Genomic DNA, 17,317 nt, shown 5'->3' with positions numbered 1-17,317 from the left:
TCCCATTCTGAGGGTTGTCTTTTGGTTTTGTTTATGGTTTCCTTTGCTGTGCAAAAGCTTTGAAGTTTCATTAGGTCCCATTTGTTTATCTTTGTTTTTATTTCCATTTCTCTAGGAGGTGGGTCCAAAAGGATCTTGCTGTGATTTATGTCATAGAGTGTTCTGCCTATGTTTTCCTCTAAGAGTTTGATAGTTTCTGGCCTTACATTTAGGTCTTTAATCCATTTTGAGCTTATTTTTGTGTATGGTGTTAGGGAATGATCTAATCTCATACTTTTACATGTCCCTGTCCAGTTTTCCCAGCACCACTTATTGAAGAGGCTGTCCTTTCTCCACTGTACATTCCTGCCTCCTTTATCAAAGACAAGTTGACCATATGTGCGTGGGTTTATCTCTGGGCTTTCTATCCTGTTCCATTGATTTATCTTTCTGTTTTTGTGCCAGTACCACCCTGTCTTGATTACTGTAGCTTTGAAGTATAGTCTGAAGTCAGGGAGCCTGATTCCTGCAGCTCCGTTTTTCGTTCTCAAGATTGCTTTGGCTATTCGGGGTCTTTTGTTTTTCCAAACAAATTTTGAAACTTTTTGTTCTAGTTCTGTGAAAAATGCCAGTGGTAGTTTGATAGGGATTGCATTGAATCTGTAGATTGCTTTGGGTAGTAGAGTCATTTTCACAATATTGATTCTTCCAATCCAGGAGCATGGTATATCTCTCCATCTATTTGTATCATCTTTAATTTCTTTCATCAGTGTCTTATAATTTTCTACATACAGGTCTTTTGTCTCCTTAGGTAGGTTTATTCCTAGATATTTTATTCTTTTTGTTGCAGTGGTAAATGGGAGTGTGTTCCTGATTTCATTTTCAGATTTTTCATCATTAGTGTACAGGAATGCCAGAGATTTCTGTGCATTAATTCTGTATCCTGCTACTTTACCAAATTCATTGATTAGTTCTAGTAGTTTTCTGGTAGCATCTTTAGGATTCTCTATGTATAGTATCATGTCATCTGCAAACAGTGACAGCTTTACTTCTTCTTTTCCAGTTTGGATTCCTTTTATTTCCTTTTCTTCTCTGATTGCTGTGGCTAAAACTTCCAAAACTAAGTTGAATAAGAGTGGTGAGAGTGAGCAGCCTTGTCTTGTTCCTGATCTTAGTGGAAATGCTTTCAGTTTTTCACCATTGAGGACAATGTTGGCTGTGGGTTTGTCATATATGGCCTTTATTATATTGAGGAAAGTTCCCTCTATGCCTACTTTCTGCAGGGTTTTTATCATAAATGGGTGTTGAATTTTGTCGAAAGCTTTCTGTGTATCTATTGAGATGATCATATGGTTTTTCTTCTTCAATTTGTTAATATGGTGTATCACATTGATTGATTTGCGTATATTGAAGAATCCTTGCATTCCTGGAATAAACCCCACTTGATCATGGTGTATGAGCCTTTTTAATGTGCTGTTGGATTCTCTTTGCTAGGATTTTGTTGAGGATTTTTGCATCTATGTTCATCAGTGATATTGGCCTGTAGTTTTCTTTCTTTGTGACATCCTTGCCTGGTTTTGGTATCAAGGTGATGGTGGCCTCGTAGAGTGAGTTTGGGAGTGCTCCTCCCTCTGCTATATTTTGGAAGAGCTTGAGGATAGGTGTTAGCTCTTCTCTAAATGTTTGATAGAATTCGCCTGTGAAGCCATCTGGTCCTGTTCTTCAGGAAATTATGATGGAGCTCAAACATTCAGAACCAATGGATTAGTTAAAAGAAATCCTGAGATCATTACTAATGCTTCCCACAATGACTGCATTCTTTGGGGATAGAATTTATTCAGTGACAAAGGAACACAGGGATTACTCTCTCAGGAGTGTCTACATTCCCACACATCTAACGATGCTTTATACATAGTAAACTGAATGCACACAATTCCATGAACGTGAAATTACTACTCTGGAAGACCTATGAAGCCAATGAGTTTGAAAAATATACAAAAGAAAAAAAAAATGAACTATTTGAACTTCCTAAGTTCTTCCCAGTAGCGGTCATATATTTGTGTGGCAGAGTTTTTAACATTTTTAAGTGCTTTCATTATATTTTCTCTTGTTCGATGTCTCCAACATTAAGAAGATGTAAAATAAAGACCAGTATCAGTGGTAAAGCTCCAAGCTCTGAACGGTTACATATCTCGCCCAGGACTACATAAATTATGGTTAGACTTGGAACCACGTATCAACCCCGGCCCCTATTCTACCACAACAGTGTTCACTATCAGAACTCAAAACCTTTACTGATATATTATCAGTAATAACTGATTTGGTCCCAACTTTTTGCCTCCTAAATACAAAACAAAACTACCACAAAATAATTTTTTAAATTCATAAAATAATGAACTTGTTAATTCTGTATTTCATGTATAATAGAACTCACCACCACAATGTATATAAAGCATAACTTTAAAGTTTGCATGTTATGAGTCAGGAAACAGAGGCACAGTAAAGTGGCCTATCTACCCTAAAAAGTGGAATGGGGAGAGAAATCAAGTAATTTCAAAATTTGTTGGTGGTCAAAAATAAAGCCACAATGACTATATAACTCAGAAAACACAGAGAGGTAAAAAATACATGCAAATTGATCAGAAGGTAAATATTTGAGAAAGAAAATATATCGGGTTCAATAGAAAGAGAATATGGTAAGTCAATGAATTCTGGGAAGCACTGGAAAACAGACAAGATAACAAAGATGAGATAATAGATGTTTATAGTCCTGCGAGCACATTTATGAAGTGAGCCCAGGACACCGTTGGCATCTGGCCACAACCTGAACTGCAGAGCCTCCTCTCCTAATTGTTTTGGAATCAGGACCTGCTTCTTGTGTTAATATTATGAGAAAAGATACATGTAAATGTTATAAAACTTGAAGACTTTGGAAGGGGAGGGGCAATAAACGAGAGGTATTTGAATTAATAAGCTCACATGGGGAGAGTCTTCAGTTATAAACAGAAGTATTTTATTTAGCCTGTACGATTTGGTGGATATAGAAATGTTGCTATATCTTCTAGAAATGCAGTTCTAGTTGGTATATATAAACTCAATGATTCTGTGAATTCACACTGCCTCACCTATTCCACCTGGTGGCCCCTGCATGGGATAAAAATTCAAGGCTAGGAATGAGCAGAGCTCATTTTCCTTATATGGTGGCTTTTGTAAATTAGTATGGGTTACCACCTGTTGGGCAGCCCACTACCTAAGCTACTGTCCTGGTGTCTCGAGGCCACCAAAAAAGGGAAGCACCTACAAGCAGGATACTGAATGAGGCTTTCAAACATTTCCAATAGTGACTAATGTGGAAAGTTTTAGATGATTACATATTATATTATGTATACAGTTGCTGATATTTTTTAGTCTATTGATTTAAAAAAAAATAAAGCTGATCGAAAGCCCACAATTTAAAAAACCCTAAAGAATTGCTCAGCTTTTACTTTCTGTCTGTAAAAATATGTTTATAATTTTCCGTATTAAGCTAAGTCTGCAAATTTATATACTGGACCAATCCAAATTATAAATAATCAAAGCAGTGCACATCTACATCTATTTATATATAAAGAGTAGCATGAAATGTGGAGCCTACCTGCTCACATTTCAACTTACCTGGGCTGCCTTAGCTTGCATACGTTTCCTTTCCTGTTCTTCTAGATGGAGTTTTGCTTCTAACTTTCGCACTTTTTTCTAGTGATAAAAATATTAAAAGTGATAATAGTGAAAAGAGTTTCAGTGTCTACTTGTAAAATTTTTATCCATGACTCTCCTTTGCAATTCCACAGAATTATGGGTAAAATTCACAGCCAAAGAACACAGCCTCTGTACAAAGCCACACAGGCTACATCAGCGGTCCCCAACCTTTTAGGCACCAGGGACCGGTTTCTCATGGAAGACAATTTTTCTATGGATGAGGTGGGGGGGGAATGGTTCAGGCAGTAATGTGAGCGATGCAGAGCGGCAGATGAAGCTTTGCTCGCTCACCCACCACTCACCTGCTGTGTGGTCCGGTTCCTAATCAGCTGGGGACCCCTGGGCTACATGGAAGCTGAATCTGAAACTTTATAGTCTCAGTGGTATTAAATACTTCCCAAATGAATCAACTGAGACTAAAATTAGGACTTCCCTGGCGGCGTAGTGGTTGGGAATACACCTGCCAAGGCAGGGGACATGGGTTTGATCCCTGGTCTGGGAAGATCCCACATGCTGCAGAGGAACTAGGCCCATGCGTCACAACTGCTGAGCCTGAGCTCTAGAGCCTGCGAGCCACAATTACTGAGCCCACATGCCACAACTACTGAAGCCCGTGTGCTCTAGGGCCCATGTGCTGCAACTACTGAGTCTGTGTGCTGCAGGTATTGAAGCCCGCATGCCTAGCGCACATGCTCTGCAATAAGAGAAGACACTGCAATGAGAAGCCCGCGCACCACAACGAAGAGTAGCCCCCACTCACCACAACTAGAGAAAGCCCGCGCACACCAACAAAGACCCCATGCAGCCAAAAATAAATAAAAAATTTAAAAAAACAAACAAAAAACTAAAATTAGTTCAGAGAACAAAAACCAAGTGATACAAGCCTTAAGGATACTCAAAAACACTTCATCTTTCAACATTTTCAAAAAGAACTCCTTCCTTATGTACACTAAGATGGTAAAATGTGAACTTTCTCTCCAAATTTACATTTCTTCCTTTAAAAAAATTCCTATGTTTCTTTGCTACAAGGTCACTTTTTTTCCTATAAAATATCCAGTATATTATAAAATAACCAATTTTACATAAGAACCAATATTATGCATTGATGAGTAAAAAAAGATTTTCACTGACTTCTGCAAGGGCCTGCATTGTGATAAGCTTGTTATACTCCTGTTCAAGAAGATCCAATTTTTCAAGTTGGTTTTGAACATGCGTTTGATCATGTTGTCGTTCTCTTTCTAGGGAAACCTGGGAAACAATATTAAATACAGCATAATAATTTGACAAAAAACTGAAAAACTAACACTGAGGGTACTATGTTGTATGCTACTTGTCTGGCTTTTCTTTTTTTTTATTATTCAAAGTTCTTATATTTTTAGTGCACTATTTTATACTTACATATATGTTATTATACTACAAGACTATAAAACATAATCACAGGGCTTCCCTGGTGGCGCAGTGGTTGAGAGTCCGCCTGCCGATGCAGGGAACATGGGTTTGTGCCCCGGTCCAGGAAGATCCCACATGCCGCGGAGCAGCTAGGCCCGTGAGCCATGGCCGCTGAGCCTGTGCGTCCGGAGCCTGTGCTCCGCAACGGGAGAGGCCACAACGAGAGGCCTGCGTACCGCAAACAAACAAACAAACAAACAAAACCCCACAATCACAGTAGTCTCTGATTTTTGTGGTCTCCACTTGCCTAGTACAGTGGCTATAAACACTTGTTGGACAAGTGAAAATAATACTTTTAGAAAGGTGTTCCTATGAATAGTTTTTCATTCATGATGCTTCTATCCTAAGTATCTGATCTACAGGTCTTAATCAAAAGTAATCTAGGGCTTCCCTGGTGGCGCAGTGGTTGAGAGTCCGCCTGCCGATGCAGGGGACGCGGGTTCGTGCCCCGGTCCGGGAAGATCCCACATGCCGCGGAGCGGCTGGGCCCGTTAGCCATGGCCACTAAGCCTGCGCGTCCGGAGCCTGTGCTCTGCAACGGGAGAGGCCACAATAGTAAGAGGCCTGCGTAACACAAAAAAAACCACCCAAAAACAAACAAACAAAAAAAGAAAAGTAATCTAAATTCCCTGAAAAAATTAAAAGGAATCTGAGATTCCTTCACCATATAAAACCTTGAAACGTAACCAGGCAAAAACCCCACTAACCTAAAATGATTCTAACCAGCTTTACTTGAGAAAAGGTAGGCTATGACCTAGACAATTGTAAAACTGACTTTTACAAATCAGCCCTTTGAAAAATCAAAAAAATACTAAGTTTCTTCAGACTCACAGACTTAGAAAACAAACTTATAGTCACCAAAGGGGAAAGGTCGGGGGGGACGGATTAATTGGGAGTTTGGGATTGACATGTACACACTTCTGTATTTAAAATTGATCACCAACAAGGACCTATGTATAGCATATGAAACTCTGCTGAATATTCTACAATAACCTAAATGGGAAAATAATTTGAAAAAGAATAGACACATGTATATGTATAACTGAATCACTCTGCTGTACACCTGAAACTAACACAACATTGTCAATCAACCACATTCCAATATAAAATAAAAAGTAAAAAGTAAAAACTTCCAGTTACAAGTAAAATAAGTACTAGGGATGTTGTCTGGCTTTTCATATAACTACTTAGGTACTACAGAGGAATTCCAGGAAAACAATATTAAGATGAAACCAGAGGCAAATTAACAAATACAAGTAAAATCTTGTTCTTACTATATACTATTATAACATTTGGTTCTCTAACTAAGACTTGTTAATACGCTCTGAATGAAGGTATTTACTAGACATATAGGCTACACACAAATAGTTGTAATTAGTCTGGTTCTCTTACATAGTTAATCTCTTAATTAAGGCAATAATCATGGTTTTGGTATGTAACATTTACACTTCCTCTGAATTCTATGCAAAACATCCATCATTTTTTTTTTTCCAGGCTTAGGGTCAAGGATTTGAAAAGACTGCCACCTATCAGATTTAAGGACTGACAGCCACAGGATAAACCATTAAACTAGGATAAGAAGTGGAAGTCTGCTGAACTGAGGTCTACTGGTAAAAAGCAAAACATTAAGCACGTGAACTTGTAAACAGTATACCTTCATATACAAGTCTATAGCAATAAGTATCACACTAACAGAAATTTGAATATGACAAAGTAATACAAACCAATAAATTTCTCAGGAATTTGTGTGAACTACTAATTTCCTCCTACCCACCTTAGTGGATAGTTACTGCCCTTGAAATAATACATTAACTTAAATATTGGCACAAATCACACTTCACTTCCAGTATTGGAACCACTCTTATAAAATGGGCTAATCAAACTTTACTGATGAAAACAGGGCTTAATTCAAAGACATATATATATATATATATATATATATATATATGTCTAACAGCTATATCAATATTAGTCAAGACATCTCACTGTTGTCTTATAGATGCTTTCTAACCCGAGAACAGAAATATGCCAATGAAGAGAACTGCGTATTACTGTACATAATGTTTTGCCATTTCCAATCATGTGGCAGATTTAACTCACCATCCCTTTCCCAACCCCATCCATCACACAAAAGTGTCAGAGAAAACATAGAAATAATAATAATTGCATAGCAAGTTTGAAGGGAAGTCTTCAGATGCAAAAAAGATAAATCAAAAGCAAGTAATACTGAAGCCAAATATTACATGAGGCAAGACTATAGCCTTGGTGTATAAGATACACAAGGAACGTGACATAAATCTCAGGCAACGTACCATCTGCACGATGCAAGAGCCCAAAGCCAACAAACTATCATAAATGCAGACCAGAACCAGGGAAACCCATCAAGTCCCAGCAAAGGCAAATCCACAACCATTTAATAAGGCTGCCTACACAACTTAGAAGTATGGAATTCCCAAGATAAACAACTCCAAAGAATAAGAGTTCATCATAAAAATATATATATAGGTATACAGTTCTCATAAGAAAAAGAATGATTTTAAAAAGACTGGGAATTTTTATAGTGTTCAAAGAAATAAAATGAAGGAATAAAAAGCAAAGTAATGGTACATTAAAATAACAACAAAAATAGGTGGACTGAAGAGGACCCAACTGGAAACAAAAAAAATATGGTCACAAATAAATTCAATGGCATAGTAAAGAGACCTATAATACAAATGAAAATTTCTGAAACATCCTCTTAAATATTGATGTGCAATCAAATATTTCTTTGATATCTCCAACTATGACTGAAAGCTGACTGAGGTGGAAAGCATTTCATTTCTTCACACTGCAGAGTACCCAGCAAAATATTAAGCATATAAACATTCAACTTTTGCATAATAAAGTTAAGATGCCCAGAAACTGTGGTATTCATGATGAATTCAAATTCTATATTCATAATAGGAAAAGGAGGTATGTTTTAAAAAAATATATTCGAGACTGATGTTGCAGGTGTCCTCTCGTAAATGCATAGGTTACTTAAATTAAAATACCTCTGGTGTAACAGAGCAAAATATTTTTGTTAAAATAACAACTGTAAAGAAGTTTTTCAAAGTATAAAGAACCTTGAAATGTGCTACCTGAGTTGAGTCTTTAAACAAAATTCAAGAGGCAGAGAGGTACAAATATGCTTATTTATACTTTTGATAATGTACAAAGGAGTTAACATGACTTGAAAACACAATTAAATGTATAGTATTTTTCCAATTTAAGTAAAACTCTACCAAATACAGCAATAACAATGAAGACCAATCAAATCTTCAGACACCAGTTATAACTGATCCCAAGTAATTTCAGTCCTGTGCTGTTGTACTGTTCCAAAGCAGAAGCTGTCAAAGCTGTGTGTAGAGGATATGGCAGTGTGTGTGAGGGTCATCCAAAAAGGAAACTCCTCTTTTTAGCTTTGCTGAAAAAACAAACCACATTTTTCTCAAAGCTTCCACTAGCAGTTTTTCAAAATGAACTACTGGTACTATTACCTTTTAAGATGGACAGAGAATTGATTATTTCTAACAGCACCATTAGTCCTCACTGAGAAAAAAGGTCTTTATATCAACTTAATTTTCTCTATAACTTTTCTTGAGTGACTCTATGAAGTAACATACCTGTTTCCCTAATACAGATGTCCTCTCCATTTCTGCATGCTTTATCATGTTACGCATGTATTCCAATTGTTTTCCTAAAAGATTACATTTATTTTCTGCAGCTAACAGCTGAGATGTCAGCTCTAAAAAGAATACATAAGAAAAGCAGAAATTAGCTCACTCGCAGAAGTTTTAGTTTTAAGGAGCTGCTTAACATGAATCTACAGTATATATAATAAACATTTTCCAGTAGCTCTAGAAGCCTTTTCAGATGACCTAAGTCATTCTCTTTCTGCATGTTAGTCTAATCTGCCTTGAATTCAGACAGTAAATATAATACAGGACACCAGCACTTGTTCCACAAAATGCTCCCAAATATAAATGTAATTTTGTAGTGCTCGAAGACACGAAGCACTAGAAAACACTAATGTGGAATTTCTTTTAGAGTGATTTTATAATACTTATTTTCATAGTGTTTCATTTCTTTCATAATTAAACAAACCTTGATTGTGCTTTGATTCCTCATTCTTTGAATTCTCCCTTTCTTGTATCTGTTCATCCAGTACTTTCTTATATTCAACTCTTTCTTTAGACAAGGTTTCTTCTGCCTGAATCCTTTCAAGTTCTAAACGTCGAATTTTTTCTTGAAGATTCTTCAGAGCAGAAAATATAGCTGCCAAATACAAACATGGATACTATAATACTTATGGAAAAAGTTCACTGAAAAAGAATAAACTCATCTAAATAAAAAATAAAATTGATGGAGGATCACTCTTTGGGAATTATCATCACATGGTAATTGTTTAAAAAACTCCATTTAAAGACATCTTTTGAGTCTCTGAAATGTGCTAGGTACTCAAGTAAAAAGCATAATGCCATGGTAAAAACATTTCAAAGATTTTATAAAATGGTAAAAATATTTAGCTAATCATACAAAATTCATAAACTGTCCCAAGGCACATTATTAACTATAAATCTTTTCTGTTTTACTAATAGGATCACATGCAGAATCCAATTATAGAGCTAAAAATAGTCAAGTACATAAAGGACTATTTCTTTTTGATCTCCAAAAAAACCCTAAGCACTCTGCCCCTCAAAAAGCTTTTGATTATAAAATAATACATATTCACTGTAGAAAGCACAGGAAAATACAACAAAGAGAAGAACTGATAATCCTAAGAGATAATGACTATCAATTTTGGTCATTTCTTTAAATCTTTTCCTATATGTATAACATAAATTGAGGTCAAAACTGATCTAAGGGGCCTCCCTGGTGGCGCAGTGGTTGAGAGTCCGCCTGCCGATGCAGGGGATACGGGTTCGTGCCCCGGTCTGGGAGGATCCCATATGCCGCGGAGCGGCTGGGCCCGTGAGCCATGGCCGCTGGGCCTGCGCATCCGGAGCCTGTGCTCCGCAACAGGAGAGGCCACAACAGTGAGAGGCCCGCATACCGCAAAAAGAAAAAAAAAAAAAAAAAAAAAAAAAACTGATCTAAGTGTTTTCACTTAGCATTATGGAACTGTGAGCATTCCCTCATATAATCAGATAGACTTAAAAGATTATTTTCTTGTGACCAATTAGTAATCGAAAAACTAAGTTACTGGATCAAAGAATATTCATATTTTATTTATTTATTTATCTATCTATTTATTTATATTTTAAACATATTTATTTATTTGGCCATAGCCGGTCTTAGCTGTGGCACACGGGATCTTCGTTGCGGCATGCAGGATCTTTACTTGTGGCATGTGGGCTCTTAGTTGCGGCATGCGGGATCTAGTTCCCTGACCAGGGATTGAACCTGGGCCCCCTGAATTGAGAGAGCAGAGTCTTAACCACTGGACCACCAAGGAAGTCCCAGAATATTCATATTTTAAAGACTCTTGAGCAAAGTACCTTCAAAAAGGGTTTTACCAATTTATACTTTCATCAGAGGTACATGTCTTTGCCAATACAGACCATCACTAATTACAATATCTCTACCATTCTGATTAAGAAACCCATGCTACTCTGGTTAGTTTATTTTGCATTTCTATTAAAAGTTTAAGTATTTTGTTATATATTGTTGGCCATCTTTTATGAATTTCTATGCCCATTTTTCATTAGTCTCCCCGTTCCATTTTATTGTCTTTAATTCTAGTTTTGATACAAAGATGTTTTGATTTTTCATAGCTATATCTAACAATCTTTCCCATCAAGTTCTTTGTTAAGAGGTTCTTCTGTAACCTCAAGATTAGATAAACTTTGTATTTTCCTTTATTAGTTTCATACACTTTTACATTTAATTCTTTAAGTCAAATAAAAGTCAATACAAACATTTTTGTATTGAAGGAAGAACTTTAAATGGCAACTTTATCATATACCAAGTTCACACATATATCTATACATACAGATATAATTATTACTTACACATACCCAACACAGTTTCAGGACTTTCTTTTACTCTGGTTTCATTAATATTATGCCAGTATTTTCATTACTAAATCTTTATAATATAAACTTCAATTCTGCCAGTCTCCCACAGTATATAAATCTTTAAAACATTTCAAAATTAGTCTTACCAATTAAATATTCAGAATCATTTCGCCTAAACAATGATTTAAATAAAATTTCATGTAAACTATACGTAAAGTAGGAAGAACTACCATCTTTTAAAAATCGAGCTTTCTCACTCAAAACAAGGCACGCATTCCCATGTATTAACACAATTCATTAATTCACCTAGTTTTTCAGTGCCTAGGATGTGACAGGCCCCAAATAGGAGAATGATACATTTTATAATATAGCCAGCTTATTCTTGCTGGTATGCAATGAGACTACAATCTAATTAGAAAGAACACAGATATGAAACACGATTACACACACTCAGAAACCTGAAAAATCAACTGAGAAGACTATGAGAATAGGAAAAGAGCCCAGACATAAGACTAGTATTTAAAGGAACAATAATTCTTTGATATACCTGGAATAATCAGATAAAAAATGTAATAGAAAAAGAGAAAATACATGCCATTTGAGTTTTTTGCCTGTTTTGAACCACTGAGTATTTACTGAACTTTGTAATAGCAAACATTTCTTGCATTCCTTCATTAAACTGTACCTAACAGTAAATGATTTTGCTAGTATTTGATCTTTGCATTTACAGTTATTACTGTAATTGGCTGGAACACTCTATTGTAGTTTGATACATCAGCCACTATGATATTGCAGGGATATGCTGGATTAACAAAAAGACCCAAAAAGTATATGCTTTCCTTCACTGCTTTCTGAAATGGCTAATATATCATGGAGATTATTTAAACATTTCTCAATACTTATTCCCTAAAACTACTCGGGGCTAGAACCTTACCGAGACTTTGACAGTTTTAAACATTTTTTTCTAGTCAACCCCCTCCCCCTCATATCTATGTTTAAAAATATTGGGCTTCCCTGGTGGCGCAGTGGTTGAGAGTCCGCCTGCCGATGCAGGGGACACGGGTTCGTGCCCCGGTCTGGGAAGATCCCACATGCCGCGGAGCGGCTGGGCCCGTGAGCCATGGCCGCTGAGCCTGCGCAGCCGGAGCCTGTGCTCCGCAATGGGAGAGGCCACAACAGTGAGAGGCCCACGTACAGCAAAAAAAAAAAATATTTTATTAAGACACCCAAATTTATTAATAGAGAACTGAACTTAATAGTCCTATAGTCATCTATCATATTCTCCTTATTTCTAACTTTGTGAATAATTGATTTATGTTCTTTCCTTAAAATCTTAGCATTTCTTTAGAATCTTTCTCAGAAGTTCCTTGGAATCTTCAGCATTTTTATTTCAAAACAAAACAAAAGCCAAACATTACTTCTTTCTCCCACTTTTCTTAGATCTACTGGTTCTTTAACAAACTTGAATTAATGCTTAGGGTTTTTTTTCCAGTTTCACTGACAAATACTTGACATACATCAATGTATAAGTTTAAGGTGTCCAGCATGATGGGTTGATTTATATGTATTGTGAAATTAAAACAGTAGGTTTAGTTAACTTCTATATCTCATTCATACAATAAAAAGAAAAAGAAATTTCTCCTTGTGATGAGAACTCTTAGGATCTACTGTCTTGACAACTTTCCTATATATCATACAGCAGTGTTAACTACAATTATTTTCATTCTTTTCTTGCTCGATAATGAAAGTATTTAAGATTATATGAATTTCCTTCCAAGTACTGCAATCCGTAAGTTTAAGTATGTAATGTTGAACCGTTTTCTTTTGCAAAAAATCTGAATAAATGCACATTAAGCAGGATTTAGGGAAAAAAAACAGAAATGAAAAGGAAAACCAAGATACCCACAATCCTATCATCTCAGTATAATAATTATAAACATTTTGTTGAAATCCTTTTGGATTTTTCTATGCTTTTATAAGTTAGTGAAATTATCCCTTTGCTAGTTGATATCACATTATTCAAATATGAGTATTTCTCCATGTCAATCTATAGATACCTTTCTAGAATTCCATCCTTATACATACTTGTCCAGGAACTTTCCGTTCCACTAACGTCTAGTTCTGAACCGGCTCAAACCACACTTCCTATATTTATAGCTCTATAATCTGTTATTAGTTGACATGGTGAGGCCATTCTTTATATGAGTGAAGCCTTCTATTAAAAAAAAAAAAGGAACTCTCACACATCATTCTTTAAGTGCTATTCACAATATTAAGAGTTTCCACTGAGGAACATTGCATAGCTCCATTTATTCAAGTCTTCAAGTATTCTCCTCACAGGGCACACAGAACAGGCCTAGGCTGATTTACCTCAGGTGACTTTTCTACCATGGCCTCTTTCCCAGGCCAGGGGGCTGAGTGATTCCAGTTCGTTTTCTCCAATTAGATTTGCAAAGGAAGCATTATTCCAGAAGCCACTTCACCTGGGCCTAAAGCTTCTGTCTCCAGTTGCTACCTAGATTTAAAATCCCAACTTCTCCCCTACTGTACCCCAATACCTAAGGCCTATATCTTATACCAAGACTCCTCATTGTGTCCCTGAGGCTTTTGGCCTTAAATTCATTTTATTTCTGGCACCTAGGTATTTCCCTTTCTTAATTTAAAGCTGGGTTTTATTTGTAATTTATTATCATATGAAACTGCTATTTGTCTATGACAATTATTCTGTCTGACAGTAATATTGCCATCATCCTTTTTATTTGTTATGTTCCTAACATGTCTTTGCCAGCTTTTTACTTTTAATCTGTGTCATTTTGTTTGGCTTAAAAAGCATATACTGACTCGAGTTTTTCTTTTTTTTCTTTTTAACATAATCAATGTCATCACATCTGATAAATGTCACCCTTTTTTTTCACTGTATGATTTCTAATTTTGTTTCCTTAATTTTTCTTTATTATTATATTTTACTGTATGAAGTATAGCATACATCTCGGGAACTATTTGTATGGCTTATACATGTCTTTTCCTGGTAATTTCCTCTTACCTCAACATGGCTATAAATACAACTGATGTGTTCCTTTAGTACCCTCTCACAAATATGGCCACAGCTGACTGACTGACCCACAGGGATACCCAACTGAAGCCCAGACAATGGCTTTCTTCTTGGGATTTTTGGACTCTGGCCCCAAAAGCTGAAGCCAGAATTAGTTCAACTTAAAACTCAAGCTTTTAGTAGCCATGTTTCCTGATATGTGGAAAAGCTGTTCTGTGGCTAGAGAGAATGTAGCTAGCTAGAATAATTTAAAAAATAGATGGGGAGAAAGTGTTGGTCATGTTTTGAGTCCCTGGTTTCTAATGTTCTTTTTTTTTTTTTGCGGTACGCGGGCCTCTCACTGTTGTGGCCTCTCCCGTTGCGGAGCACAGGCTCCGGACGCGCAGGCTCAGCGGCCATGGCTCACGGGCCCAGCCGCTCCGCAGCATGTGGGATCTTCCTGGACCGGGGCAAGAACCCGTGTGTCCTGCATCGGCAGGCAGACTCTCAACCACTGCGCCACTAGGAAAGCCCCTCTAATGGTCTTGGAGTCCACCCGTATATCTGCCTTTCTGTTCTTGGTTGTTCAATCCTCCCTTGCATGTTTGTAAACCAAAAAGATTCTTTGCCAAAGCTAGTTCAGACTGGGAATGTCTATCACTTATAGCCAAGTTTTTATTAACTGCTCTTTGTTTTCTAAGTTTTTATTAAATAAATCCAGTACCATAAAGATACAAAATGACTTTATTCTACCAAATGGCTAATATATATTGAAAAATATATAAACACGTAAGTACATATGCACACACATCCCTGAATACATTTTCTATGTCAAAAATGAGATTTTGTATGAAAGGAAGTTCATGTACATTCTATCTTCACTTTAAGAGTTACATTTGGCATAGTTTTTCAGCTTTATATTTAGCTTTCATACAAACATGCCTGCTTTACTGAGTTAAAAAACATTCTAGGTGATGAAATAATGGATCTTAAGTTTTTTGTTTTTCCTTAGAAAAGTGAGTGAGCTCTTGCTTTTTTCTCCCTTCTACTGCCCTCACATCTAGGAGGTCATGCACCACTGCATTTATGTTCAAATAACCACATTACCTAGAAATTCCCTTGAGTGAAAAATATTCTATGTAGAAATGAACAATGAGAGATTTTTTTTTTTTTTTTTTTTTTTTGCGGTACGCGGGCCTCTCACTGTTGTGGTCTCTCCCGTTGCGGAGCACAGGCTCCGGACGCACAGGCTCAGCGGCCATGGCTCACGGGCCCAGCCGCTCTGCGGCACGTGGGATCCTCCCGAACCGGGGCACGAACCCGCGTCCCCCGCATTGGCAGGCGGACCCTCAACCACTGCGCCACCAGGGAAGCCCCAACAATGAGAGATTTTTAACTTCATATATTGGGAAGGTATACAGTGGGAAATATATTTCTAGAACAAGAAGCAAATTTAAACACTGAACGATGGGAAAAAAGTGACATACTAAAATAATACTGTACATATGTTTTATTTTCACAAACAGACCTTCCACAGCAAACACTAGATTAAAAATTTTTATCCTCCTTACCCACAGTATCCCTGAACATACATTTCAAAATTAAATACATTTTGGTTATAGTTGAGTAGGAGAGTGCAAATTGCCTCTGGAAAACTTAGCGTCAAAGATAGATACCGAGTTTTCCTTAAACTTTAATCATCTCTGAAATGTGAACTACGTAGAGGGAAGAGACAACCTATTATTCATAACTCAAATGCCAATGCTAAATACTATGTGTGGCACATAGTTGGTATGTAGATGTTTCAATAAACATATCTAGGAAAGTCTCCATGATGATTAATTTAAAGTATCAATTAGAAGACATGGCAGCAATCTCTTTCTAACTCTTTACCTAATAAAATTAAACCTCATCTTAGTAATTTATAATTCATTCTTTCCCTAAGACAATCAGTGATTCCCCACCTTCACTGCGTTTTCTGTACTACTTGGTGAGCTTTAAAAAATCCTAATGCCCAGAACATACCCCATACAAAAACAAAAATAAAACAAAAACCCCCAAACAAACAAGCAAAAACCACCACAGAATATTTGGAATGAAAGGCAGGAGTCCAAGAAGATCCTCAGGTGATTTTAATGTGCAAAGTGTGAAAACTTTCTAGTAACATCTAGAGCACGAAAAGAATGAAAGACTTTCTCCTCTTCTCTTCTCAATCCAGCTTGTCATTCATTCAGAATTTGGGGTACATTAAGCCTAGCAGACCTCAGTATCATCTCATTAACAACAAAGTGGGGTCTATCTGTTATCTGGAATATTACTATCACTAATTTATCAGCACAAATTTGCTGCAGATTAAGGGGGGGGACATGGGGGGACCCAAATCACTAGTACACATCTTCAATTTCCCTAGTATTTTTCTGTCTTCCTAGTTCTCTACCCTTCTGACTATTCCCACTAATTTTAGCTTACTATTTAAACGGTGCTATTTTCCAAAACCCTTTCCCCCTCTACTTTCTTTCCAGAGAAACCCCTCCACACACATATAGCTTCATTTACTACCGTATCCCTGTTCATGCCTGAGTTCATTAGTGCAGAGTTCTCTTTTACACTTCACTTTTATTTTCATTTGCTTACTATTTCATCTCCACCTACCTAACTCATAGGCATCTCAAATTTGATATAGCCAAAATTATATTCATTATCTTTCCTTGAAATGTTCTAGCTTTCCTGTAATTTGTCCTAATCACACTACCATTCTCCACAATAGAAATCTTGGACTTCTTCACTGCCCACCAAAATATGCATAAATCTCTCCGTAATCTGTCTCCTGTTCTCTATCCCAACTGGCATTGCTTCAGTTTAGACTAATTTCTGACCTAAATTTCAGTTCAACATTTATAGAGCATATATGATGTGTAAGGCACTCTGCAAGATGAAGAAGAGAACATAAAAATAATTAAGACAGTCCTTGCTTTCAAGGAGCTATTGTCTAGTTTCTGGAAAGAGAAGCTACTATCTATTCTTCCCACACCTGGTGAAAAATATTTACATAAACAAAACATGACTCTGTATGTACTCAGAGTCT

General features: G+C 36.7%; 1 protein-coding gene across 1 annotated transcript in view; it reads right to left on the bottom strand.

The window, feature by feature from the left end:
• The window catches only part of CEP57 (centrosomal protein 57), a 47,086-nt gene that overhangs the window by 11,938 nt on the left and 17,831 nt on the right, over positions 1 to 17,317 (bottom strand). Inside the window, exons 3-6 of the mRNA XM_081239741.1 lie at positions 9,289 to 9,459; positions 8,808 to 8,929; positions 4,846 to 4,962; positions 3,634 to 3,711 (exon numbers count right to left, since the gene is read on the bottom strand). Of these exons, the coding sequence (XP_081095867.1) occupies positions 3,634 to 3,711; positions 4,846 to 4,962; positions 8,808 to 8,929; positions 9,289 to 9,459 (488 nt within the window). The remainder of the gene's footprint in view (positions 1 to 3,633; positions 3,712 to 4,845; positions 4,963 to 8,807; positions 8,930 to 9,288; positions 9,460 to 17,317) is intronic.

Source organism: Mesoplodon bidens (genome assembly GCF_964165515.1).
Source record: "Mesoplodon bidens genome assembly, chromosome: 7".
NCBI classification, from domain to species: domain Eukaryota; kingdom Metazoa; phylum Chordata; class Mammalia; order Artiodactyla; family Ziphiidae; genus Mesoplodon; species Mesoplodon bidens.
The sequence above is the reverse complement of the archived record's forward strand: the minus strand, read 5'-3'. Positions and strand labels throughout refer to the sequence as shown.